At 32.4% G+C, this 27,234-nt stretch overlaps 2 protein-coding genes across 7 annotated transcripts in view; both read left to right on the plus strand.

Annotated features, from left to right (window-relative positions):
* The window catches only part of ING3 (inhibitor of growth family member 3), a 47,108-nt gene that overhangs the window by 14,698 nt on the left and 5,176 nt on the right, over window positions 1–27,234 (plus strand). For 3 of the 6 annotated variants that reach the window (XM_003771555.4, XM_012550998.3, XM_031938900.1), the window contains 6 exons: window positions 14,611–14,707; window positions 19,313–19,384; window positions 20,227–20,346; window positions 20,672–20,829; window positions 21,369–21,559; window positions 22,805–22,997. In XM_003771555.4, coding sequence (XP_003771603.1) covers window positions 14,611–14,707; window positions 19,313–19,384; window positions 20,227–20,346; window positions 20,672–20,829; window positions 21,369–21,559; window positions 22,805–22,997 — 831 coding nt within the window. Of the gene's footprint in view, window positions 1–1,700; window positions 3,564–5,282; window positions 5,341–14,610; window positions 14,708–19,312; window positions 19,385–20,226; window positions 20,347–20,671; window positions 20,830–21,368; window positions 21,560–22,804; window positions 22,998–27,234 lie in introns of those variants that run through there. The other 3 variants (XM_012550997.3, XM_012550999.3, XM_031938901.1) reach the window with 3 other exon arrangements.
* LOC105750710 (actin-related protein 2/3 complex subunit 4) lies at window positions 9,670–14,335 on the plus strand. Its single transcript, XM_023504836.2, is given in 3 exon segments — window positions 9,670–9,686; window positions 10,317–10,408; window positions 10,411–14,335. Coding segments are annotated over 3 exon segments (240 nt in total). The 3' UTR covers window positions 10,542–14,335.

The raw sequence follows: 27,234 nt of genomic DNA on the forward strand, positions 1-27,234 counted from the left end.
TTGTTCTTTCTTTTTGTCTAAATTTAAGCAGTTTTTCCTTCTTTTTAATAAAGCAATAAGGGCTTATCTGCTACAATGCTAATCTCACATCATCAGTATAGAATATGATAGTAGAATGGTGGTAGAAATTTTGAAGTACCAATACCGAAAATCTTACCAACAAATTCAATACTTGTTTCCAGAAAATATGAGTAACCTGGATAGGAATCATTTAAAAAAAAATTCTACCTTTTTAAAAACCTAAAACTCACAGTTATTGAATGCTTACCTATACTCTTCTGCTACATGTCATTGTCATGAGAATGTATTATATTATAATACCTAATAAAGTTGATTTATATAATCTTATATAATTTGAATTTATAGTTAATGGTTGAATAATTTTAACAATCTCTAAAATTCCCAGTGACATTGGGAACCATTGCTTCTCTGTAGATCTTTGGTTATTCTAGGATGAATAATACATCATCATTACATAGATTACTTGTAACTTTGAGCACCCATCATTTGATTCTTAGATTAAGTAAATATAGCATATGACATTTTTCTGATATCCTTTACATGTGTTTTTGAAGATCTCCCTATCTCGCCTTCAGTGGAAGCTCAGCAGACACTCTTGGACCTAATCCCATTGCTCATTGGATTTGACCTGCTCTGTGTCTCTCCTGAGAAGTGCTTCTTCTCACACTGTCTAGTGCCTCTCACCTACATCTCTCATTGTATTAGTTCTGAATTTAGCTCATTGGCTTAGCACGCAGCAGAATTCAAACTTCTCAAATTTAACTGATCAGCTTCCTCCATAGCAAGATTACATATATATATGCCACCATGCCTGGCTACTCCTTATATAGTTACAATTATTTTCAAGATTTTGAAGAGAAAACCTAAAGGTGAATAATTTTCATCCACTTTGAATATAATCCAAATGTATAAAGTCTGTTTTCATGATGTGTTTGTAAAAGGAACCTCTTCTTTAGCTGTGAATACTTTGATCATAAATTCTTTTCATGAGAAACTATTGCTGATTGTTTCCAGAGGTTCTAAACTAACAAGCAGCAGGAGACCTTTTTTTTAAATTGACGCCTTTGTTTTTATATCACAGTTTTTTTCTGGTTATAACAGAACTTTGTCTAATCCAAATAGAGTAATTGCCTAGGGCTCTTTTTTTTACTTATCCTTTTCTCTGGATAAAGGAATTTTACTTTAGTCCAACCAGTTTCAACTAATGTCCTATTGCTGCTAATAGATACCATGTAAGAATCTTTTGGGATGTTAGCATATATGTAATGATATAACTGTGTATAATTCCTCATTTCACTATTAGAATACCTATTTTTCAACTCCATGGAATGAGAATGAAAATTAAATGAGGCTTGAGGCTATGTTATTATTGAGCCATATAATTGTCATAATCATCATACAGTTTCTGACTGGAAGAGTTCCCTTATCTCTTCCATCTGTTGAAATCCTATGAGTCCTTCAAAGCCTAGGACACTTGTGCCTATTCGTAACCTCTGTCCCATCAGATCTCAGTTATTACTTTTTTTCTAGCACCATATATTATTTTATTCTTTGTTTCATACATAATGAAACATACCCCTACCACATAATAAGTTTCATGAAAATAAAGACCATTTCTTTGTATTTACCCTTTTTCTTTTCTTTTTATTTTTGATCTGGTCTTACGTATGTGTCCTTAGAATTACAGTTCCTTGGATTGATGCTCATCAACAAGAAGTGACTTGTCCATGACTGTATACATCTTGTCTGTGTCAGAGATAGGACTTTAATCCAGGAATCCTGACTCCTGACCAGTTTTGTGTTTTCTATCCTAGAAGTGTCAAACCTGGGGTCTATTGGACTGTGCTCCAGAAACAGATTAAAATATAACTGGGACATGTCTAACAAAATAAATAAAAATGCAATACAACATAATGTTAAATTGTGGCTTCTAAATCAATATGTGACTTTTTCTGTTTAAGGTTGATACCACTGCAGTACTTACATACTGCTTCTTTGTCATACATCTTAGTAGGTATTTAATATCTTTCTATAAATTCTTTCAGATGTTTTATTTTCATTTCCTAATTGAATAATATTTGTGAATCTTGTAAAAGATTAAAGTATTGCTTTTGAGTAATTATTCATCATAGAAATTTCTTCCTTTGAAAAAACAAAACCTGACTTAGAGTTGCTTGAATTTCCCAGCTTCATTGTGGCACAGCGAGTCTGATGATCTGGGATACAGAATATCTGAGTTTGAGTCTTTGTTCTGCTAATAATTAATCAATCAACAGCAGCTATTTGTTGAGCTCTTACTATGTGCCACAAACTGTTCTATACACTGGGGATAGAAATTCAGAAGTGAGTTCTTTCCATCTTTCAACCAAATAAAGTATTTATATGAAAGCAGAATATATATAAATTTAATATTCAAGAATGGAGGTGGAAATTAATAACCAGAGAAATGAGGAAAATCTTTATTGTAGGAAGTAGCATATTACCTGAACAGGATAATTTGCAAGGGAAATAGTGGTTCTAATAAATGAATGTGAGGTGAATTCAGGCATAAAAAAGAGAAAGGCAGACAGCAACTACGAAGATTGAATGTAGGGGATATAATGTGTATGTGTATAGGTCATTTTTGGATAAAACATGAGTGCCTGAGGGAGAGTAATGTGTACTCAGCCTGGAGAGACCAGATGGATCCAAGTGGTGAAGGACTTGAGATTCTGAAGAGAAGAGCTTGTATTTTATTCCCTCCCCTAAAGGGCATATTTTATGACTACTTATTCATTCATTGTGAAATTCTAGGAGTTTCCCAAGCAACATTCCTTTTTCCTCTCCTTATTTATAAGTATACTGTGAGTATTATCCATGAAAATTCTCTTCTCAGTTCCAAATTCACTAATACCAGAAGGATTTTTTATATTCAAGTAACTCTATTCTTGTCATGGGAAAGCATATTTATTTAGAGGGCTTTGCATCCAGAGTTTTTAAATTGATTCTAGAGGATAGAAATACAAAGAAAATATGGTGGTTATCCATATGCCTCCTACTATTCTGATCAAGGGCAATTTTCCATGGTTGACATTTTTCAAGGGATAGCCAATTTTGGAAGCTAGTAGCTGTGATTTTAGAGTACTTCAAATATAAAGTGAATACTGATTCATTTTCAATTTAACTTCACTTTCAGGAATGTTTTTAATATGTATCTTTTACATTGCTTAAATAGAGAAGACCACCTTGGATGTCATCTAATTTTTATAAATGAGGAAATTGTAGAAAGTTGAAGTGAATTTACCGGGATCACACAGGTAGTAGCAGAGTGCTGGTTCAAATCCAGGCCCTTAGACTCCACATCTGATATTCTTTCTCTTCTATCTGAAAATTTCCTGTATAAGTAGACAACTGGGTAGTAAAGGAGATAGTCCCTGGAGTCAGAAGACATGCTTCTTTCTCTTACTAGTGTTGTAACCCTGGGTAGATCACTTAATGTTAACTGCCTCAGTTTCCTTAGCTATAAAATGGGGTAATAATAGCACCTATCTCCCAGAGGTGTTGAGAACATCAAATAAAATGATATTTATAAATATTAGACTTTAAATAGAGAAGTGAAATGAAAAATTTTAAGCAAATTATTTTCTCTTCCTGTTGTTATATGTTAGGGTTGAATTTTTCAGTACTTATTTATGTGAACCTTTGCTGAATTTTGAAAAGGAAACAGTAAGGTAATCAATAATAATAATACATGGTTAAGATATTTTTTTCAAATCATAGATTTAGAATTGCAATGAGTGATCACTTGGATACTGCCATTTACCTTGACAGTTATACACTATTAAAATTTTCATTATCAGTAACAAAAATTTATTAAGTGTTCACATTATGTGTGGCATTATGCTAATTGTTACTGTCATTCCCTTGCTATATTTGATAGTAACTAATGGAATTTTAGAAATATTCGTATAAGTAAAATATTATTGTAACAGATTTTATTGAATATATATTTATTGAATGTCTCCAATGTATTAGGAATAGGCAGAATTGATAAAAACTTGGTCTTCTAAATAAATGAATTTATATTTTTAAAAAAGCCATACAAACTATTTTAACTTGTAAGATTTTATTGAAAAACTAAAAGGTGTGTACTCTTTCTACTGCGCCATCTAGCTTGGCTCTTAGGTTCACTACAGAAAATAACTCATATTTATAATATTTCAATTTTATGATTCTTTTTGAAGGGAAAGAGGTTGCTCACAGTGTAGGTAAGAAGATGAATGGATATTCAAATAGATAAAGGTTTTTTTTGGAGGGGGAGGTCAGGTTTAACATTGGAGTATTCTATTCATCTCTGACTCTTGATCTTATTCCCATACTTCTCTATCTCTTCTAGATCTATTCATTCATCTATTTTTCTGACTCCTTTTCTATCTATAGATATGCTTAAATATCCTTTATTCTAAAATAAACTTATAAACAAACTTAATTGACATTTTTCTTTTCTTGTCTCTGCTAAACTTCTAGAAAGAGCAATTGGCATCAAGTGTCACTAACAAAAGCTAATACACACAAATTACAGACAAAAGACAAAAACATGTAATACCAAAAATGCTTAATTCACAAATATTTAAAGGATATGAATGGTTTTCAAAAGATTTGAAAATTGGAAAAATACAACAAATTACTTATAGTAAGAGCAATTCAAATTAAAATAACTCCTAAATTTCATATCACAATGTTATAAGCAAATTGGCAAAGATAACAAAAGATAGAAAAAATGTTTATGTGCTATAAGGAATCTTGACACACTTAGACACTGTTAATGAAAGTTTACCAACCATCCTAAATTTTGATTGGAAATTATTCAAGAAATAATAATAATAATAAATATCTCTCTGTCCTAGAAATCCCATTGCTGGTCATATACTCTGAAGACGATCAAGGACAGAAACAAATATCCAGTATTTGCCAAAATAGTCATAGCATTCTCCTTAAAAGGCAAAAGCCAAAAATAAATCAAGTATCCATCAATTAAGGAATAGCTAAATCAAACTATGATATATGAATACTAAAAAACAAACAAACCAAAAAAGAAGTGTGGCATTGTGAATAGGGAGTCATCTTTGAAGCCAGAACATCCAGTATATAACACATACAAGCTATATGACCCCATAAAATTAAACAGAAATAGCTAGGTAAAAGGATGGTATCTTCTATGCATTAGTAGACAAGGTTTTATATTTTTGGATTAATATTTTTTCTTTCTCCCTTTCTCACAGGGAGGGTTCAGTCTGAAGGTTGGATGGGAAATGTCTATGATATATTTTTAAAAAGCATCAACAAAACATTTAGAAGAATAATCTACAGATTCCCGGTCTTTTACTTCATCAGTTATTTATTCCTTACTTCATCACTCCAGCATACTGGTTTTAATCCTCATTATCTTAAATAAACAACTCTCTCTAAAGGTCTCCAGTGACTTACTGATTGCCAATCCCAAAGATCTTTTATCAGTATTATTCTCTGACTTTTCTGTAGCATTTGATACTGACCACACCACCCTTGATCTGCTCCCCTCTCATAGCTTCCATGACATTACAATTAATTCTAGGACATAAATATCTCCTTGTTCTCCTTTTACCAATTTTAAAACATTGCTGATTTATCTTCTCCTTCTGGTTTTTTGTTTTTTGTTTTTTGTTTTTTGTTTTTTGTTTTTTTTTTTGCTGAGGCAATTGGGATTGAGTTGCCTCGGATTCTACAGTTAGTAAGTGTTAAGTGTCTGAGATCAGATTTGAACTCTGGTCCTCCTGACTTCAGGGGTGGTGCTGTAACCATTGCGCCACCTAGCAACCCCTATTCCCCTGATTCTTAAAAGCCAAAACAGAATTTATCATTCTCTTTGAATTTTGTCCCTTCTACTTTTTTGACATCTTTTCTCTTTTTGTTGATGGTCTCACTATCTGGCTTGTTGGATAGGAGTTATCTTTGATTTTTTTTTCTCCATCATCCCTATAACCAAGCAGTGTGCAATCAAGTCAGATCAAATTAGCAAGCTTTTATTAAATGCCAATATCTATCAAGTCCTGTTAGTTATACCTCACCAATTTCTCTTGAACTCTTCTTTTCATTTCCTGTTATTGTTACTGCCTCACTTTAGGCCTTAATTATCTCTTACATGAACAATCATAACAATTTCTTTCCCTGCGTCTAGTCTTTTATTTCTTTAATATGTCCTTTACATTGTTGTTAAAATAATTTTCCTAATGCAAAGGTATGTTTATTGCCATTCTACTGCTCAAAAACCTTTGAGTGGTTTCCCACTACCTTTAGACCCTAAGTCTGAAATGTACTCCCTCCACATCTCTGCTTATTGAAATTTTTCTTCTAGATATACATCAAGTGATCCCAAGAGTCCTTTTTCCCTTGATTTCTTTTATATTCCCTCTCAACTGCTTAGCTTTATTTTTCTTAGAACATCCCTTCTTTGTTATTTTCATATTCTACCTTATGTTATAATTATTTATGCATATTTTTCTCTTATTTTTACTAGATTATAAAAGTTCCTGTGAGAAGGAACTTATTTTTTGTTAATATATCTCCCCCAGTGCTTTGCCATATAGCAGACATTTAATGTGTTGAATTAAATTAATAGTGAACACTCAGAAACCCAATACTAACATGGAGCTGTGATGTTATTCTTGAGATATCATCTCTGGTAATATAGATCACCATCTCATCTATTTCTCTCCATCTTGTGTGAGTCTTGGCCCTGTTCTTCCAGAAGTCCACCATTGTAGTTCCACTGAACATGCTGCAGGCTTTCCTTGATTTATCTTGATACTGTAAGATGCCTGTGGAACTTTAGGTTATCTTCCTATCATATTTCACTCTTGCCATGTGACTAGCCCCTCTCTTCTCCCTAACATATATTTCATTGGTGACATCTTTTAGACGTGTTCTTCAAAATTCCTCACTGGTTATGTGCCTCTTCACATCCTTTTTTGTGACTTTTCATTGTTCTTTGCCTGATAATTGATGCAAAGATAGAGGTATCAAACATGCTGCCCATAGTACTTTAGAGTATAATCCTGAGCAGATTAAAATATAATTGGAAAATATTTAACAAAATAAATAAAAATACAATAGAATATAGATCATGTTAACTTTATGGTCTTGGGTGACCCACAGAAAATCTTAAGTGTGGCGCAATGGCTCCTGTTTTTGAGTTGGACAGCAGAAGGCAGCCACATTCCATATTTTGAAGCCACATTAAAAGCACCAGGATATTGGTAATAGAAAGATGGGCCTTTGTTTCTGGATGATGCTTGAGGTCATTCAAGTAGCTTTGCAATTTCCTTAATAATAACAATCTGCTTTACTCTCCCTATTTAATTTTGGGTTCATATCATTGACCATTTACACTGTCTAAATTAACATACTGATAGATAAACTCTACAGGTTATGTAAACTGCATGTCATAATCTGAACAATAGACATTCTTTTTACAGTGAGAGTTGTGATTTAATCTGAATTAAATTGGGACATAAAAACAAGAAAAAAATATTGTGTGAGAATAAACACCTGAAAGTCTAAGAATAGCTAATCTCAGCTGAGGTATCAAAACAAAGCTATTATAATAGAAAATGGATAACTCTAGAAAAAGTTCAAAGAAAGGGGGCCCAAAGTTTGTTGCTATATATGCTGTCATTCTGTTATTCCAAAGGAACTTTGGGGTTCAAATTTAAACAGGATAGGTCTATGAAGTGCAAGTGTTGAAACCTAGATAGAAAGACTTCATTGTCATAAAGTATCCTGTGCAATTTTACTAACCATTCAAGTATTTTTAAACTTTTAAAAGCTAATATATTCAGCATCTGACAGATTGAATAAAATATGCTACATATTCCTTAAAAAACATGTTTTTACAAAACTAATGTACTAGCCATTAATCCAGGATCAAGGCTATTGGAATTTTTAAGAATGTAACAAGAAAAATAGCTATATTGGAAAGACTTCAATTCTTAAAAACTTGTGTTTTTCCTCCTTTGTGATCCTACACAAACATTTATATAATCTAGATCGATCTCTATAGTTTTAATTAGTTTCTAGAGTATTTCTCAAGACAGAAGTAGTGAATGCATTAACTAATGTCTTGAGATATTTAGAAAGTGGGGATAGCAGGAAAAAGTTGGTTCTCAGAACAGCCTAGTCTTTTATTCTTTTTAGCAGGGTTTTTAGATTCTTTAGTCTTCTTCACTTCTTGAGTATATGTTTATTCTTTTATAAACCCTCCACTATAGGAGTCATTTGTTTATCTTTTTATTCACTTTCACTTTATGAGTTAGTTTTTCTTATACCATTTTACTGAAGTTATTATTTTCTTCACTTGCTTTCTGAATATTACTATCTTATGCTATTACTTCTTGGCTAACTTCTTCAAAATTTCAGCTTCTGTCTTTTTTTCTGCAGCCTATAGTTTCTTCTGAATTTCTTCCAGGGAAAGCTTTTTCCTTTTTTTAGAGGGTAGAAGGGTAATCGTGCCACTGCTTCTTGTAAATATTGGTTATGTGTTGGCTCAAATGCTTCCATAGAGGCTTGCCTCTTTTTCTTTCACCTGGATATTGGAAGATGCTACAATGTACAAAAGACAAAGAATCTGATAGTATACACAAGATAGACCACATGGTGGGGAAAGTTCTTCTAGGGTGGATTTATCTGGCCACACTCCTAACAATAAGTATTCTTCATCCATTTAGTTTTTCCTCTGTGAATAATGATAATGTGGAACTCTTTTGAGTGGTTTCAAATCTCTTGTTGAATGCTATTCTTTTAGTGTTCTAGGGCTTCTTGCAAATAACACAATATCATCCACAAGCAGTTTTAAAAAAATCTTTGATAACAAAGCATCCACAATAAAAATGAATGCATTATAAAGGTAGGATGTGGAGGGAGGAAGAGGAAGAAGCAAAATCTTAACAAAAGGAATATTATTTAGAAGTATAGTTTTTTAAAGTGTGTTTTCCAATGTTATTATTCTTTTGTTTTTTACATTTATGTAGATTTTTTTTTTTATTGCAGCAAAATTAGGCCATAATGTAAGTTTCCTTTCTCCTGCCCTTATTTCTATACGGTATTCTGTTATCACATAGTTTGATTTTCTGATTTGTCTCTGTGTTGTCATAGATTTATTTAGAGTTTGAGAAATTAAATTCTGCAATGCAGTGATCCAAAATGCCACTGGACTAGTAATTGGGAACCTTGACTTTCAATGTGGTATCTTCCTCTTAACAGCTGTGTGAACTTGAGCAAGTCGCCCTTTTGTGGACGTCATTTTCCTATATTGACTTGAGGGCTTGATGACATATTAGATTCTTTCCAGCTCTGCAATTCTATTTTTTCATTCTATGTTCTTAATAATAGAATCACAGATTTAGAGGAAGAAAGTTTCATAAAAACCATCTAGTCTAACTTCTTCATTTAAAAAATGATGAGCTAGCCAGTGCTAGTAGTGGCTTCCATTTTCTTTCTTTTTTTTTTTTTAATTTTTTTTTTTATTATAGCTTTTTATTTACACAATAAGTAAATGGATGATTTTTCAGCACTGACAATTGCAAAACCTTTTGTTCCAATTTTTCCCCTGCTTCTCCCCATCCTCTCCCACAGATGGGAGGTAGACCAAGGTAGACATGTTAAATATGTTAAAGCATATGTTAAATACAACATATGTATACATATCCATACAGTTATTTTGCTGCATAAGAAGAATCAGACTTTAAAATAATGCACAATTAACCTGTGAAGGAAATCAAAAATACAGGCAGACAAAAATAGAGGGATTGGAAATGCTATGTAGTGGTTCACACTCATTTCCCAGAGTTCTTTTGCTGAATATAGCTGGTTCAGTTCATTACTGTTCTATTGGAACTGATTTGGTTCATCTCATTGTTTAAGAGGGCCACATCCATCAGAATTGATCATCATCTAGTATTGTTGAAATATATAATGATCTCCTGGTCCTGCTCATTTCACTTAGCATCAGTTCATGTTAATCTCTCCAGGCCTTTCTGAAATCTTCCTGTTGGTCATTTTTTACAGAACAATAATAACCCATAACATTCATATACCACCATTTATTCATCCATTCTCCAACTGATGGGCATCCATTCAATTTCCAGTTTCTGGCCACTACAAAGAGGGCTGTGTGGCTTCCATTTTCAACCCATGTTAGTACCATGTAATCATCATACATTCTGTATTTTGCCTACAGAACTTCTCCCAATTCTGTGAAAAGCACAGTAAGCCAGAGGTAGATTCATTCACTTCATGATGATGAGAGCAGAGAATTTCATCTTATATAAGAAATTTGAGGAGGATTGTAATATCAATTTTCTGATTACAAACTTCTTCATGAACACATGCTGATGGACTTTGTGATCTACTTCATGGAAGAGTCTGATAAACAGATAAGTGAGATGTAGTTGTTAGTCAATGCTCATGCTCCTCTTTTAGTTGAGGAGTTTTTCAAGAATTTTTAGTGCATTTGATTGGATATTCTCTTTCTCTATTGAAATCCTGCAGAGGTGGGACTTGGTGGAAATCAAATCCTGTGGAGAAAGGTGGAGCTGCCTCTCCCATTCCACCCATTATAGATGTTCTGGAAAGAGAAGTGTTAAAATAAATTTCCTTTCCCTTTCTTTTTTCTCATAGACTTCTTGGCCCCACTAAAGGCTTGTCTTTCTGAGATCTACCAGAGGGATTATTCTCTAATAGTGGTTTGCAGTAGGGATAAAGTGATACCTCAGAGCCTTCAAAGTAGTTGGAACCTGAAATAGAAACAGATACTTGCTGCATTCTTCCTCTTTTTGACTAGGTTTTAGGGAAGAGAAACTTTTAGCTCTTACTTGTGAAGGATTTTTTTCTCTTTCCACATTGGTGCCTGTGCTAAAAGTGGCAAATCCTTCAAAGTACTTCTTCCTTATCAATCCATACTTGTACCTCCTTTGCTTGCCCTTTCCCTGGTTCTGCTTTTTAACTTACTATAACTTTCCTTATCTTGCTGATTTCTTCACACTCTCATTAAAATCTTTTTTCTTCCTTAATAGTTGTTTAAAAAAAAAAATGATGATGAAGTTATGACTTGGGGGACAGCTAGATGGCGCAGTAGAAAGAGTACCAACCTGAAAACTGGAGGACCCAAATTCAAAATACAACTTCACTTACTAGCTGTGTGACCCTAGACCAGTCACTTAACCTCAGTTGTGTTACATGAATAGATAAAGGAGGAAGGAAGGAAAGAAACAAGTTAAGAAAGAAGGAAGGAAAAAATGGAAGCAGGAAAGAAGCAAGTTAGTTGTGGCTTGCCAAGGTTCTTTGTTAATAGGGACAGAATTCAAACCCAGATCTTCTGACACTAAATCAGGTCCTCTTTACAATATGCTATCTTGCCTTTTTAAAATAATAATGGTTCCCTTGAGAACTTATCTTGGTTAGGGAAGTGGGGAGGTAACATTTAGACTGTAGTCAGCATAAGTATAGTTAATGATTTTAAGCTTCATTTCCCTAGACTTTGGCAAAAAACGAATTTGGACTTAACTAGCTTTATTTCTCTAAAATGCTATTTGGATTATTCATAAAACTGCATCTGCTCTCCATGACCTTTTGAATAATAAAATTTATATTCCTAAATCTGGTATTCACAATTTGTAACAATCTGGAACCAGCCTTAGCTCTATTATAGTAACTTTCCACTCGAGACAAGCTGATTTGCTCTTTAGGTACCTGAATACTTTTTCTTTTCTTTCTAGAACCTTCTCCATTGCCTAGAATATCTTTTCTGCCTACCTTAAAGCAGAGATTGAGTCATCCTTGCCTTTTGAAGCTTTTCCAGACCACCTCAATCCAAAATAGTTTCCTCCTCCTAACTTCTTAGGTCCTTGATTTCTTTATTTGTGAAAATTAATTGTAATACAATTTTTTTTTATAATTTATGGATTTACAAAATACTTTACATTCATTCTTTCCCATCATCCTTATGATCACTCAGCAAGTCAGGAAGCATCCACCCAGTTTCATAAATAAGGGCATCTCAGGCTCCAAGAAGATAAATGACTTGACCAGAGTCACATAGAAGTAAATTTGGAACACCATTCTAGGTCCTTGTGCTCCTGCTAATTCCTTGAAATGTGTGATATCTATTAGGTGACCCCTTAAGACTCCTAGGATCTTAGATCTAAAGCTGAAAGAGACCTTTTATGACCACCCAGTCCAAATCCTCCATGGTATAAATGGAAAAACTGAGGCCCAGAGGAGTTGTAACTTGCCCAGAATTGTAGAGCATCAGAAAAAGAATTTGAACACAAGTTCTCTGACTTTAGTCTTCTCTTGTTTAGATTCTGTCATGTTGCCCCTTATTATAGTTCTAAATTCATTTGTTTCTACAGTTCTAAACTCCTGGCACTTATTATTTATATCATTTGGGAGGCAAGTAATTATAGATTGCCTTATGTCTCTTAAATGGTTTTTTTATCTGGTGGTGGTATTTAACTTTTTTAGTCAATCATAAAGCATTAAGTCAAGACAACAAAAACTTCCTCCCTTCACCAAAAAAAATAAAAATCCCCACAACAAACAATACTGCCTGCTTCCAAGGATCAAACATTCTAATGGAGGAGATAGTTTGCAAATGTTTAGGTTCATATAAGAAGGCAATAGCAGCTTGACGAACCCTGAAAAGCCTGAAGAAAGTGAAATTTGAACTAAGTCTTGAAGGAATCCAGGGAAATTAAGAGGTAGAAGTGAAAGGGCAGAATATTCTAGGTATTTGTCCCAGCCAGTGCAAAGACACAGGCAAAAGACAGAATTGTGCTTAAGGAGCTGTTATTAGGCCCTGTTCCTGTGATGTAGAACAGGAGGAGGGGAGTGAGGCATAAGGCTGAAAAGGTAGGAAGAGGCCAAATTATGAAGCTCTCCATTTTCCCAGATAGATTGTCAATTCCTTCAAAACAGGAGTCCCACCAGAGACCTACCTCTCTGCTTTGCTCATATTTTTGTAGAGCATAGTGAATATTTGTAAATTGTTGCAATTATAGTTTGCATTGAGTTTAAATGGGTATTAATACTTTTTCTAAAGTGATTTTTCTGTGTGTATCTGCGTTCCTTTAAGACCACTTTTGGCAAAAAGTAAGGAGAGGAGTTTCTTTGCCTTACTGAAATTTAGGTTCATATTTTTCTCCTAGAATAGAGGTTAGATTCAAGGATGCTCAATTACCTGCAAACTCTTTGAATGGGTGAGATTCCAACATTGATGACCCTGATGCTAATTACAACTTCTGACAGTTTCAGACAGGCAGTTTACCGGTAAGGACAAAGAGAGCTGGGTCCTAATTATAGACATTTCACAGACTAACACTCTTTTGGGCCCATTTAGCCAAAGGCTGAAAACAATGTAATTTTTTTATTTTGTGTTTTGCAACTTGATTTCTATTATTCTGTGATTTTAAAAAATAGCTATGTTACGATCTAATTTGGACCCTTTTCATGCTGGAATGTAGAAATTTTCACTTATTAAACTTAGGCAAAAGTGATTAAGCATAATTCTTTACTGGTCACCTTAAATATTGTTTTCTTGACAGACTTTTTCTTTATCAACATGTTGTATGATCTTCTAGGGAAAGCAATCTCCATTTATTTCTATGGAATTTATACTGAACTATATAATTTCGAATAAAGTTTACCTTTCCAATCCAGCAGTATTAAAATTATTAGTAGATATTTTTAAGCACAATTCCACAAAAAATGGTGGTTCTCCTTTGTCTGCAATATATAATAAAATTTTTTCACCCAATTATAGCAGTTGGGTTAGATTTCAGAATTATTGCAGCATCTACAACCAAATCATAAATCTCTAATAAGAAAAAAAATTATTTTGTGTCATCTAAATAAAAAGGAAGCATTTTACATTAAACTTATTTTTAATTGGAATTCCCAAGGGAAGTAGTTTTGAGTGTTTTGTTTAGCTCATTATTAATCAGAAAATATTTTGTTTCAACTCTTGTTAAGTTTATGGCTATTTTAATCCACTTACTAGCTGCACTAGTATATGTACACTGTAATTAAATATTTTATTAATGATATTGTCGTCTCTAAGTTGTCATTCTTAACCCTAATCATCATACTTTATTATACAAAATATAAATATACATAGAGTGATTTTATAGAAACCTGAGGGCCTACTTTTGCAGGACTTTTTTGCTGAGTCCCCAAAGTCCTTTTAGCAGCTTGTTTGGTTGTTGTTTTCTCTCTGTCTTAAATATAGAACTCAGGGAAAGAAGGGGGGAAATTTGTAAATAAAAATTGATTAGCATTTTATTTTAAAAAGGTTTTTTAAATCAAATTTTAGCTCTAAAAGAGATATTTAAGATCTAGTCTAATCCCTTGGTTCTATAGTTGGAGAAACTGTGGCATGGAGTAGCTAAATAACTCTTCTCATGTCACAGATTGTGATATAACTATTTCTGTTTAATGAAAATAAAAATTATACATTTCCCTACAAACTAATACTGAGTCCCAAATTTTGGTGGTTACCGTTGATCTTTTTTCAAACAGGTAGATCGACACTTGAGAAAATTGGATCAAGAACTGGCTAAGTTTAAAATGGAGCTAGAAGCTGATAATGCTGGAATTACAGAAATATTAGAGAGAAGTAAGTAAATGTTAAGGTTTCATATATTGGGAAGCAGATATGATACTTGTTCCACAAATATTCTTAAATTCCTCTAAACTTTTTTGGTAGTTGCTGCAAAGTGAATGAATGATGGCATCCTTTTAAAGTTAATATGGAGTCTGACATTTTTGCTTGTTTTCAGGCACGAATAACAAAAAGTAGAAAAAGCATTCAATTCGTTCTCTTTTATATTAATAATGTTATTCTACTAAAATAATGTTGTTGTCTTTATTTTTAGACTAATCTTGTGATTTCATTTCTATAAGAATGTTCAGTAAGGATACTTCCTCTACCATTGCAAATCACTACCCTTTTAGGAGTTTAGTTTTAGAGAGTTATATTGGGCACTGTGAAGTTATGAGGGCTTAAGATCACACAGCCAATAAGTTGGCAGAAGCCACTCAAGTTTTTCTGACTCCAAGGCCAGTTCTTTTTCTTTCCTCCCACAGTTACTTGTTACATTTTTGTAATGTTCATAATATCTGCTTATAACATTTGAGACAATCAGTTAAAGTAAAAATTAAAAGAAATGTAATTCCTTAGGTTAAGTACTTTTTAAAATTAAACTTAATTGTTAGCCCTTAGCACAGTGCCTGACATTTAGTGGGTTATTTAATAAATGCTTATTGAATGACTTGTTGATTATATTTATTTAAAATATCTTTGTGTATTTTTAAAAAAGATTGTTCATTTTTCCTCCTTTATCCAAATTCAGTGGAATTTCTTCTATAGCAAAGGTTCTTTTTTTTTTTTTTTTTTTTTTTTTTTTTAAATTATAGCTTTTTATTTACAAGATATATGCATGGGTACTTTTTCAGCATTGATAGTTGCAAAACCTTTTGTTCCAACTTTTCCCCTCCTTCCCCCTACTCCCTCCCCCAGATGGCAGGTTGACCAATACATGTTAAATATGTTAAAGTATAAATTACAATATATGTATACATGTCCAAATAGTTATTTTGCTATACAAAAAGAATCGGACTTTGAAATAGTGTACAATTAGCCTATGAAGGAAATCAAAAATGCAGGTAGACAAGAATAGAGGGATTGGGAATTCTATGTAGTGGTTCATAGTCATCTCCCAGAGTTCTTTCACTGGGTGTAGCTAGTTCAATTCATTACTGTATAGCAAAGGTTCTTAACCTTTTCTTTGTGTCATGGACTTCTTTGGCAGCCTGGAAAATCTTACAGACCCCTTCCCAGAATGGTTTTAAATACTGAAACAAAATAGTGAAAATAATTTTTTTCCCCTACAAATTCATAGACGTCTTTTTCCAAGACTCCTTAACATTTATTCATGTACCTTTCATTAGTCTGTAGATTCCAAATTAAAAAACTTTCATTCTAAAAAGAAAGTTAATAGATGACTCTGTAACAATTCTTTTAATGTTGTTTTTAAATATATTATTCCTTTTTGATTTTATGCCATAATCATTTCCCCTTGTAATAGAGTAAGACATTTAAACAACTCCAACTTACATCATTTCCATGTTATATTTCTTCCTCTCCAATGAGAGAAGAATATGTTTGATTACTACTTCTCAGGGCCTAAAATTGATCATTAAAATTCAGATTTCATTGCCTTTTACTGTGTTGTTTATATTTTTAATAATGATTGTATTTATCATTTTATCTAAACAATTTATTTCCCAGTGGGTGGGTACACATTTTGTTTCTGTTTGTTTTTGCAATAACAAAAAGTCCTATTATGATTTATTGTTACATATATGGTATTTGGGATAAATTCCCATTAGTGGGATCCTGTAGTGAAAGAATATAAATAATCCAGTAACCTGTCTAGCATAATTCCAAATTACTTTCCAGAGCAACGTTTTTCCCCCCACTAAAATTTCTTTGCCCTAAATCTATTTCTTGCCAGAGATAAACTATTTTTAATTTCTCCTAAAGGCTTCAGCTTGCTTTTCAGTTCCTTTCCTTCAAGATCCTCTAAAGACTTTGGGTAATATCCATAATATTACTTCCCCATTTTACATTTGCCATCTGCCAAAAATTTCTCAAAATGGTTGAATCTCCATTCCTAAATTATCTAGGGAAAAGTGTGTGTGTATGTGTGTGTGTGTGTGTGTGTGTGTGTGTGTGTGTGTAAGGGTATATTTTCAGCATTGAAAAATTGTTGATGTCATAGTATGAGTTATATCAGAATTTAAAATCTCTGGAAACAGGTTAGAAAATAAAATTAATTTTTGCATTTATAAAATTGGCTTGGATCATTTGCTTTTGATTCTAGACAGGTTTTTTAACATTTTAATGTTAAAGCATGGAGGGTCCTTCATTTGTGTTATCATGAACTTCTTTGGCTGGCAAGTGAAGTCTTTGGATCTTCAGAATAATGTGTTTTAAATGCATAAAATAAAATACATGACATTAAAAAGGAATCCAATTCTGTTAAAATAATTATCAAAATGAGTTTTTTAAAAATACATAAATTCCTGGACCTCAGATTCCAGGATCTCCTGGTTTCTGGACTCCTGCTCTAAAATTACAAGTGGCAAGAAGTATATGGATGCATTGTTAGAAGTTCCTAATTAAGAACACCTTATATTTGAGAAAACAGGACTACTTCTGATTCCAGTACACTAAAAAACAATGATGTAAAAACTTATGTTAAAATATACTTAATTACTGAATTGTTTTTACATAACTTTTAGTTGAAATAAAGATATTTTCATTATTGTCAAAAATTGCTTTCTTTATTTTATCATTTGCATAAAGTGATATGCATCATTGAGGTTGTGGTTATTGCTTCTTTCAGATTTATACAAACCAGATTGGAGATTAGTGGACATACATTTGGGCCAATATAGTGTTTTATCTTGTGGTTCTTCTACCTAGCTTTTCATAGCAAAAATAACTTTGTCCCCTTGTGAAAGTGGAGAATACCACATTTTAATTTGCTGAACAGTGAATTTTCTTTTTCGAGTATAACCTCATTTTACAAATGATGTAGATTTGAACCATTCCTGTGACTCCAGAACCCCTTTGCCTTTCTGTTAGACTTGAACTATAAGTTTTTGTTTTAAAGTCTCTTAATCAGGTAGCTTTTAGATGAGTTTTTTTCCCCATCAACATTAATGAGCTCTGTTTTGCTAGTTTAATATCACTCTTCTCCAATATAGATTTCATCTGTCTATAACCTAATAGACATTCTTTCAGAACTGTGGCTTAAAAAAATACATCACTCTGTAGCTAATGTGATCGCAACCTCTCTTTATTTGGCCTCTTGTCTTTCTAGTATAATAGAACTGCCAGAGTTTAAGTATTGGCAGGCTTCATTGGTATAGGGTCACCTCCAAGATGAGACAGTGAAGTAGGACTATAGTGGAGAAATGGGTTTAAAAAGTTCATCAAACTTACATGAACTGATGCTAAGTGAAATGAGCAGAACCAGGAAATCATTATCAGCAATTATACATTATTATACAGCAATGATACTGTATGAAGATATATTCTGATGGAAGTGGATTTCTTTGACAAAGAGATCTAACTTGGTTTCAATTGATCAATGATGGACAGAAGCAGCTACACCCAAAGAAAGAACACTGGGAAATGAATGTAAACTTTGCATTTTTGTTTTTCTTCCTGGGTTATTTTTACCTTCTGAATCCAATTCACCCTGTGCAACAAGAGAACTGTTTGGTTCTGCACTCATATATTGTATCTAGGATATACTGTGACATATTTAACATATATAGAACTTCTTGCCATCTAGGGGAGGGAGTGGAGGGAGAAAGGGGAAAAATTGGAACAGAAGTGAGTGCAAGGGATAATGTTGTAAAAAATTACCCTGGAATGGGTTCTGTCAATAAAAAATTATTATTATAATAAAAAAAAAGTTCATCAAGTCTCTTATACAGTAACTTTTTTTTTTTCAGATTATGTAGTTACACACATATATTCTTGTTGAAAGAAGATGATTAAAATTTAAAGCTAAAGTGATTTTAGAGATTATCTGGTCTCACTTCAATATATTATGCTTAATCAAACTTGACAGTTTTTAAAGTTTTTCCCTCTCATGTGGCAAAGGAGTGTGCTGGGGTCCAGGGAGATACAGTGATTTTCCCACACTCACACAAGCAGTAAGTGTTCCAAGTAGACTCTGAAGCCAGGAGTAATGATATCAAAACCAGAATTCTTTCAGGATACCAATGGTGTCAGACTTAAATAGAAATGACTTAGAAAACCCAGAGTACAGTTATCTATGTAGTATTATTTTGGTTTGATTTTATGTTGAACATTTCCCAATTACATTGTAATCTCTTTAATTGAGTTTGATATCTCTTTAGTATATCATGATAAAGTGTTTGACCTCTATATCTCTCATTATGTAACTGTAATTTATTCAGAACTGGAGATGACTCAAGGAAAATCTGGGAAACCAGTAATCGTGTAGATTGTGTTGACTTAAATGGACAAGGCTAAACAAAATCTATAGATATATGGATTAAAGTTTGCCTGTCCAGATGGATTGATAAGGAAGGGACACAATCTCTATAACTAATAGCTACATTACCTAGTTCTCTTGTAATTTATTGCTCTATCTCTCTATGTGTCTCTTTTTTTCAGGATCACTGGAATTAGATACTCCATCACAACCAGTAAATAACCATCATGCTCATTCACATACACCAGTGGAGAGTAAGTTTGGGGATTTATTTATTTTGTTGTGTTTGAAATTTTAATATATCTTAATTATATAATCATGAAAATAGAAATCCATTCTAATATATAGATACTATAAATTTAGAAAACTTTGCTTAATGAGATGTACACATTCTCTTGGTAAACTAATCATCTTATCTATTATCCTGTTGTTTTCATTATCAACCTGCTTTTTGCCCTGGGCATTACCTCCCCTGTCAAACTATTGTTATGACCCATTACTGGGCTATGATCTTCTAGGACAGTGACTGAATTAAGAAAAATTCCCTTTGATGTTTATTTCAAAGGCTACTTTCTTTGTGAAAACTTTCCTGAACTGCACCCACTAAGGTCTTAGTACTTTATTCTTAGATAAAGATATCCTCAGATCATCTTGTAAGAACTTATGTCTGTTTTTAATAATGATAGTTAATTTTTATAACAATTACTATGCTTCTATGCTAAGCACTTTATAATTATTATCAGATCCTCACAACAAACCCTGGGAGATTGGTGCTATTAGGATCCCCATTTTACAGATGAGAAAACCAAAGTAAATAGAATTTGTGTTTTACCCTAGGGTCATAAGTACCAAAGAATGGATTTGAACTCGGGTCTTATTGACTGTAACCCTTGGCATTCTATCCCTTGAACGACCTAAAGATCTTTAGTACCCATTGTTTTCCATCTTTCCTCGCAAGATTATGAAACCACAGATTTAAATCTAATTTCAGTAAACTATAAAAAAAAAGACTTCTATTTAAAAAGAACACTTCTCACTTTCCCCAACCATAGTTTTCCAAAATTTAAAAACCAAGTAATTCTTCATTCTTATTCAGAAAGGAAGTATAATCCAACTTCTCACCATACTACAACAGATCACATTCCTGAAAAGAAGTTTAAATCTGAAGCTCTTCTATCCACTCTTACATCAGATGCCTCTAAAGAAAATACTCCAGGTAATTTTAATTTCTTAAATGTAATTCTTAAATGTATTTCTCTAAATTTATTCTAAGCCTGAATTTAAAAAAAAAAAATTAGGATTTTAGACAGTTTGGACCTTGTTTTGAATAATGCCATATATTTACATGCTATTTCTGGAGAAAGAAAACAGAAAAATTTAATTCTCCTGGAAATTCCTTGACCTAATTTATAGTGACTTTCTTTCAATTAAGCAGTATTGTTTTTGAGTTATTCATTACTGTCTAAATGGGGAAGGAATATTTTTTTATCTCACTGAAATTATACTTTCTCCGTTTTCTCTTGTGTTTTAATTTTACTCAGGATGTCGAAACAATAATTCTTCAACCTCTTCTAACAATGCTTACAATGTGAATTCTTCTCAACCGCTGGCATCCTATAACATCGGCTCATTATCTTCAGGAACTGGAGCTGGAGCAATTACCATGGCAGCAGCTCAAGCAGTTCAAGCCACAGCCCAGGTAAAAGAATAGTTATATGGGGGTAGGGCAGGTAGTTTTCTTTTGCCAATCTGTATAGAACCCTAACAAATATAATGAAATGTATAAAAGGTAGAATTTTTTAAAATGAAAGAAATTATATTGCTTCTATATCAGTTCATTTGAAATAGTTTTATATCTAATTTTCTTAGGTAGAATTAACAAACTAAACTTGTAGCGTAAACCATTTCAGGTTTAGAGATTGTAAGATAATGAAAGATAAATCTACCAAGATTGCACTTTGGCTTATGTACCCTTTTTGTGCTCTTGAGTCTTTTCTTTAGTTCTTGAAGTTGTTCATCCTATTATAGCTATTGGCACATTTGCCCAGCTGCACAGCTTAGAGTTTACAGACTTTTTTTTAGTGCCTCTGGTCAGAAGATAGTATATATTTTATGATTGATGTCTACTTTTTAATATTGAGATGCAGTAGTTTTGATTGCAATAAGTTTAAAGTTAGCCAGTACAAGAGAAGTAATATATTGATGACTATGTATTCTAATACTGTCGTATCTTTTTAGATGAAAGAAGGTAGAAGAACATCAAGTTTAAAGGCAAGTTATGAAGCTTTTAAGAATAATGACTTCCAGCTAGGAAGAGAATTTTCATTAGCCAGGGAATCAACTGGCTATTCTTCATCAGCATTGGCATCTACATTAACTCAGACCATAAGTTCAGCAGCAACAGACTCACGAAGTGGTCGAAAAAGCAAGTAAGTTTGTTTTTGTTTTTTGTGTTTGTTTTACCTAACCTTACTACTTTAAAGTATCCTCTCTAAGAACCATACAGCCTGTTCTTCAGCATCTTTAAATAATAATATAGACTACAGAAGTACAGGGCAGGAATAATCATTAAGATAAGTTAGTTTAGGATTTCGTTTAACTTTTATTCCTGTTCCTACAAGCTTAATGTCATTTAGGGGTGACATATACTTTAGACATTTGTATGGAGATACCATGAAGGCCACTGAATATGGGTCTAAAATTCAGAGAAGTTATCATTGGAGACAAATATGTAGTAGTCGTCTGCATAAAATTGATCATTGAATCCATAGAAGTGAATGAGATTGTCAAGAAAAAGACTATGGAAAGAAATGGGAAAATCCTAAAACTCAATGTTAAGGAACATTTGTGTACCTTAAGGGAATTGGGAATAAAAGGAGGAGGAGAACCTAAGGAATACTGAAGGAACAATTACAAATAGAAGAACCTGGAGAGTTTGGTTAGAAGAGAAAGTATCTCATAAGAGAGGATGGTCAGCAGTGTTAAAAGTTACAGAGAGGTCCTAGAGGATGATTCCTAGGGAAAAAAAAAACAAAACATTAGATTTATTGATTAGTTCACTAGGGAGCCTTGCGGGGATTAAAGGAGAATATGGAGAAACTGTAAGCTTTAGATTTATTCCATTTCTTAAAGAAGCTAAAGGATAAAAGGTGAGATTATAGCTACATGGGCTACAAGGGTCAAGGGAGGTCTTTTTTAGGTTGGGTTGAAGGGGATAACTATCAAAGCAAGGCCCTAAAGAAGGCAGGAGGGAGTGGGTGGTATCAGATCAACAGTACAAGCCAAGAGGTTAGTCTTAGTGAGTAGTAGGTATGTGTGTCACTAAGAGAAGTTAAATGATGATAATTGTGATGATGATAAGTTTTTTAAAGAATAGAAGAAAAAAACTCAGAGTTTGTATCAGATAGCCTCAGCCTTCTCAGTAAAGTAGGAGGCTTAGGTCAATAGCCACAAAAAACCAATTCCGTTATGATAAACAACTCTTCAGGAGTCTTTGTGTTTTTTCCCATTACATAAAATTTTCATTCTTATATTTGAAATTATTTTTTAATTTACATATTAAAAGAAACACTAAATAATATAATCAAATTTTTTCCTTTCAGGCACTTTTGTGGAAATTCATTAATTGACTTCCCCTATATTCTCTACCAAATAAAATTTTTGCTCTTTTTCAGAAACAACAACAAGTCTTCAAACCAGCAATCATCATCTTCCTCTTCTTCTTCCTCTTTATCATCATGTTCCTCATCATCAGCATTAGCACAAGAACTCTCTCAACAAACAACAGCAATACCAGAGTCTGATTCAAACAACCAGGTTGATTGGACTTATGACCCAAATGAACCACGTTATTGCATTTGTAATCAGGTAAATATCTAATATTCTTTTAATCTAGATGAAGTGAAAAACAAATCCAACTTAGAATATGATTTCATTTTTAAAAGATTCTGCCTTCCCCTTCTCTCTTGATTTCTTGTTAGTATATCTTTTCAGTCAATTCCCTGAAAGATTCTGAATGATGCAATTGGTTCTGGATTTTAATGCAATATATATTGTAGATCTTAGTACACAGATAAAGCTATGTAAGTAGAAGGCATGAAATTACATACTGAAATGAATGAGATGGCATTTGAGGCATGGAAATCTTTTTTTTTTTTTTTTTTTTTTTTAGAAAATATGATTCATCTTGACCCTTTCATGAGCTGGAAAAATTCCAGAAGAAAATAGTAATTGAGTATATGGTGTTTTTATTTTAACATTTATTCCTTATTTTGTTAGTAGGGATAATAGACTAGCTTATGAAAGTGCATAAATGCCATAACTAGAACTCCTCAACATAATACTCAGTTACTTTACTTGAAATTTTAGGGGCAAAAATAAGAACTTCATATTTGTCACCCCAAAAAATAACATCTTAGTAATCTTCTTTTAAGTTTTGTAAATACCTTCTTTTAGGTATTGTAAATACATGCACTAATATCTATTTCATTTATTTTAATTTTCATCAGCTTATTAAAAATATTCTTCTTTTACTTAGTCTGCATATAAATTTGGTATTATTTTACTTTTTAAATAAAATGTAGATTTTTTTTTTTGCAAACATTTCATGATTATAAGTAATTCTACAGAAGTACTGTGTTCTTAAAAGTTCACAGTCATTTTTAACTATGGATTACTTTCCCATAGAAGTAATATAGAAAGTATCTAGGTTCCTAATGTCTACCATTTACCTTTCTATCCCCCTAATAATTTTTTTTAAAGTATATAACATGCCTCAATTATAAATCTGAATTACTAGTGTCATAGAAATGAATTTTCATAAAAAGTGTTCCTATGAGACAGTGTATTTAGATTTCTTACTGAGAAAAACAGGAGTCTGAAACTTCCATTCTCACAGTGGGAGCAATTACATTCCCAGTTTCATGGTCTCAAGCAAAGACTAAGAAAAAATGATCTTGATCTTGATCTAATTTTTTTTCTCTTTCCTTTCCATTGTCATTCCTATTTCTTTCTAACTTGTATTCCCCCTCTTTCCAGCCTCTTTCAGAATATAACAAAATTTAATTGCTTTTTTTTCCTACTTTTCTTTGCTATACATACATTCTCTCTCTCTCTCTCTCTGTCTCTCTCTCTCTCTCTGTCTCTCTCTTTCTCTTTCTCTTCTTGTCTCTACCTCTTTCCCCATCTTTTTGTCTTTGTCTCTCTTTGTGTGTGTCTTTCTCACTGTATCTCTCTGTCTCTGTCTTTCCTTATGTCTTTATCCTTTCTTGCCCTCTTCTCTGTCTTTCTTACTCTCTCTTCAAGTCAAAATCAATCCACACCTTGATTCAGTGCAATTCTTGTCCATGTTTTTACTAATCCAAAAATTGGATAGCCAGTGTAATTGGAGCCTTCTTCTGGTTTTTGTTTGTTTGTTTTTGTTGAATTTTAAGTTTGGAATCGTTTCCCTCCCTCCTTCCTCCCCTCACACTAGAGAAGGACACCATTTGATGCAGACTTATAAATATATGTAAAACTGTATTTAATATGAATACTCCTGCTTATCAGTTCTCTTAGGAGGTTGACAGCATCTTCCTTCATAGGTCTTTTATAGTTGATCTTAGTATTTATAGTACTCAGAATAACATGTGTGTTCACAATTATTCTTTGAATAATATTGCTATTTCTGTGTACAACATACTCTTGGTTGTGATCACTTCATTATTTCATATAAGACTTCCATGTTTTTCTAAAATCAACCAATTCATTATTTCTTAACAGTGTGATACTATTCCATTACAATCATATGCCACAACTTGATTAACCATTCTTGATTGATGGGCATTCCCTCAATTTTCAGTTCTTTGCCAGCACAAAGAGAGCTGCTATAAATATTTTAGGATGCATAGATTCTTTTCCTTTCCCCCATCTCTATGAGAAACAGTCTAATAGTAGTATTATCAGGTTAAAAAGTATGGGCAGTTTAATAACTGTGCATAAGTCTTGGTTGTGCTACAATATGGTTGAATCACCAACACTGAATTAATGTCCCAATTTTTCTACATCGCTTCCAATATTTGTAATTTCCCTCTTCTTTCATTTTAGTCTATCTGATAGGTGTAAGATGATATCTTAAAATTGTTTTCATTTTCATTTCTCTAATCAGTAATGACTATGGGCATTTTTTCATGTGATTACATATGGTTTTGATTTCTTTATCAAACAACTACCTATTCATAGCCATTGACTCTCTCTTCCAAGAAACTATATAAAGATTATTTTCTCAATTTTCTGTTTTCCTTCTAATCGTGGTTGCATTGATTTTATTTGTACAAAATCTTTTTAATTTAATGTCATTATAATGATCCATCTTCCTTCTTATAATGCTATTTCTTGTTTATTCATAAATTCTTATATCCATGAATCTGTTAGATAATGTATTCTGTGTTTTTCTACTTTTTCTTATAATATCTCTGTTTTTATCTAGGTTATATATCTATTTTGACCTTGTTCTGATAGATGATATAAGATGCTGATCTGTACCAGCTTCTGTCAGATTGATTTCCATTTTTCTCAACAATTTTTTTTTTTTTTTACCAAATAGTGCATTGTTATCCCCAAAGCTTAACGTTTTACTTTTGTCAAACACCATAATAATTTACAATTTACTCTGTAGTGTATAATGTCTTCTCTGTTCCATTGATCCACCTTTCTATTTCTTAACTCATACCAAATGATTTTGAGTTTACCACTTTGTAACATAGCTTAAGATCTGAAACTATTAATCTTCCTTCCTTTATATATATTTTTTTCTATTATTCCTTTGAAGCCTTTGATCTTTTATTCTTCCAAATGAATTTTCTTCTTATTTTTTCTAGTTTCAATAAAATAGTTTTTTTGGTAACTTTGGCATTGAATAAGTATATTAGTTTAGTAGAATTGTCGTTATTATATTGGCTCTCTTCTTCTATTTACAGATTTTTTTTGCTTACTATTGTAGGACTTGAACTGTCCCATCTGTTATTCCTGATTGTTACTATGCTTATCTCAGTTTCTGGTCTTAAATGTCTTTGATAATTATTTATGTCCTTTCCAGTATGCAAGAAATAGCATTTTTAGTTAGATCAAATGGATTTTCTCTTGCTTTTCAAGTGATTTTAAAATCATGGAGGTTTTTTTTTTTTAATAATTTGCAACTACATAATGTCACTAGAATAATGATATTATGTAATTGCAAATCATAAAAAATAAAAGAATAATATTGGTATTTAAAATATGAGTTAGTAGAGCATCTGAAAAGTACTACATTTTCCTAGTTTCAGTCTAGCCTTATCTAATCCTATTGTAGTACCCAGTTCATTTTTGAACTGAAGTTGCTCCCCAATATGTATACATTGATAGATTAAGTTAGTGGGCCACTTGTCTATGTTTCAGTGTCTGGACAATATGTATTCTTCATTTGTTTTTGTTTTCTGCATGGATTCCTGGGCTGATCTTTTTTTTTTTTTCTTTGTATAATCATCGATTTCATAAGAGGTCCCATATTCTGAATGTGTAGTGTATATTAGTATAAAATCATCCAGAAACAGGAGCATATTAAGTACTTTACCATATATCAGAATTCCTCTTTTGTTCGGACCTTGTATGAAACATTCTCCACAAGAGCAGTGTGAATATATTCACAAACATATTCTCTGTTTTATTCATTCTTTACTGATTGATGGTTGAACAGTTTACCTCATCAGGTACATTGATTATATTATATAAGTTTTTATAATATTAAGTTGGAGAAGAGTCTTTGAAACTTTCATCCGAACAAATGAAATATATTTATTTGTTTGATTTTGATGATTAACAAACATTGGGATCTTTTAATATCTAAATTGCTCAGTCAGTTTTGTAACTGAAACTATACTTTCTTATAAAGAATTAAATGTGAAAGCCTGCCTGATCAATTCTCTTATTTTCTTGAAGGACATTCTTGATATATAAATAGATCATTCTCAAAATGGTTTTATAGAGATAGGAGAATTGATATGTAGATTGATATTTAATATTTTCTCTGTATTTTCTTTTTGGTAATAATTTTATCTATGGCCTTTCCTGTTTTTGTATTATTACTATC

The sequence above is a fragment of the Sarcophilus harrisii genome, chromosome 5, assembly GCF_902635505.1.
Source record: "Sarcophilus harrisii chromosome 5, mSarHar1.11, whole genome shotgun sequence".
In the NCBI taxonomy this organism is placed as follows: Eukaryota; Metazoa; Chordata; class Mammalia; order Dasyuromorphia; family Dasyuridae; genus Sarcophilus; species Sarcophilus harrisii.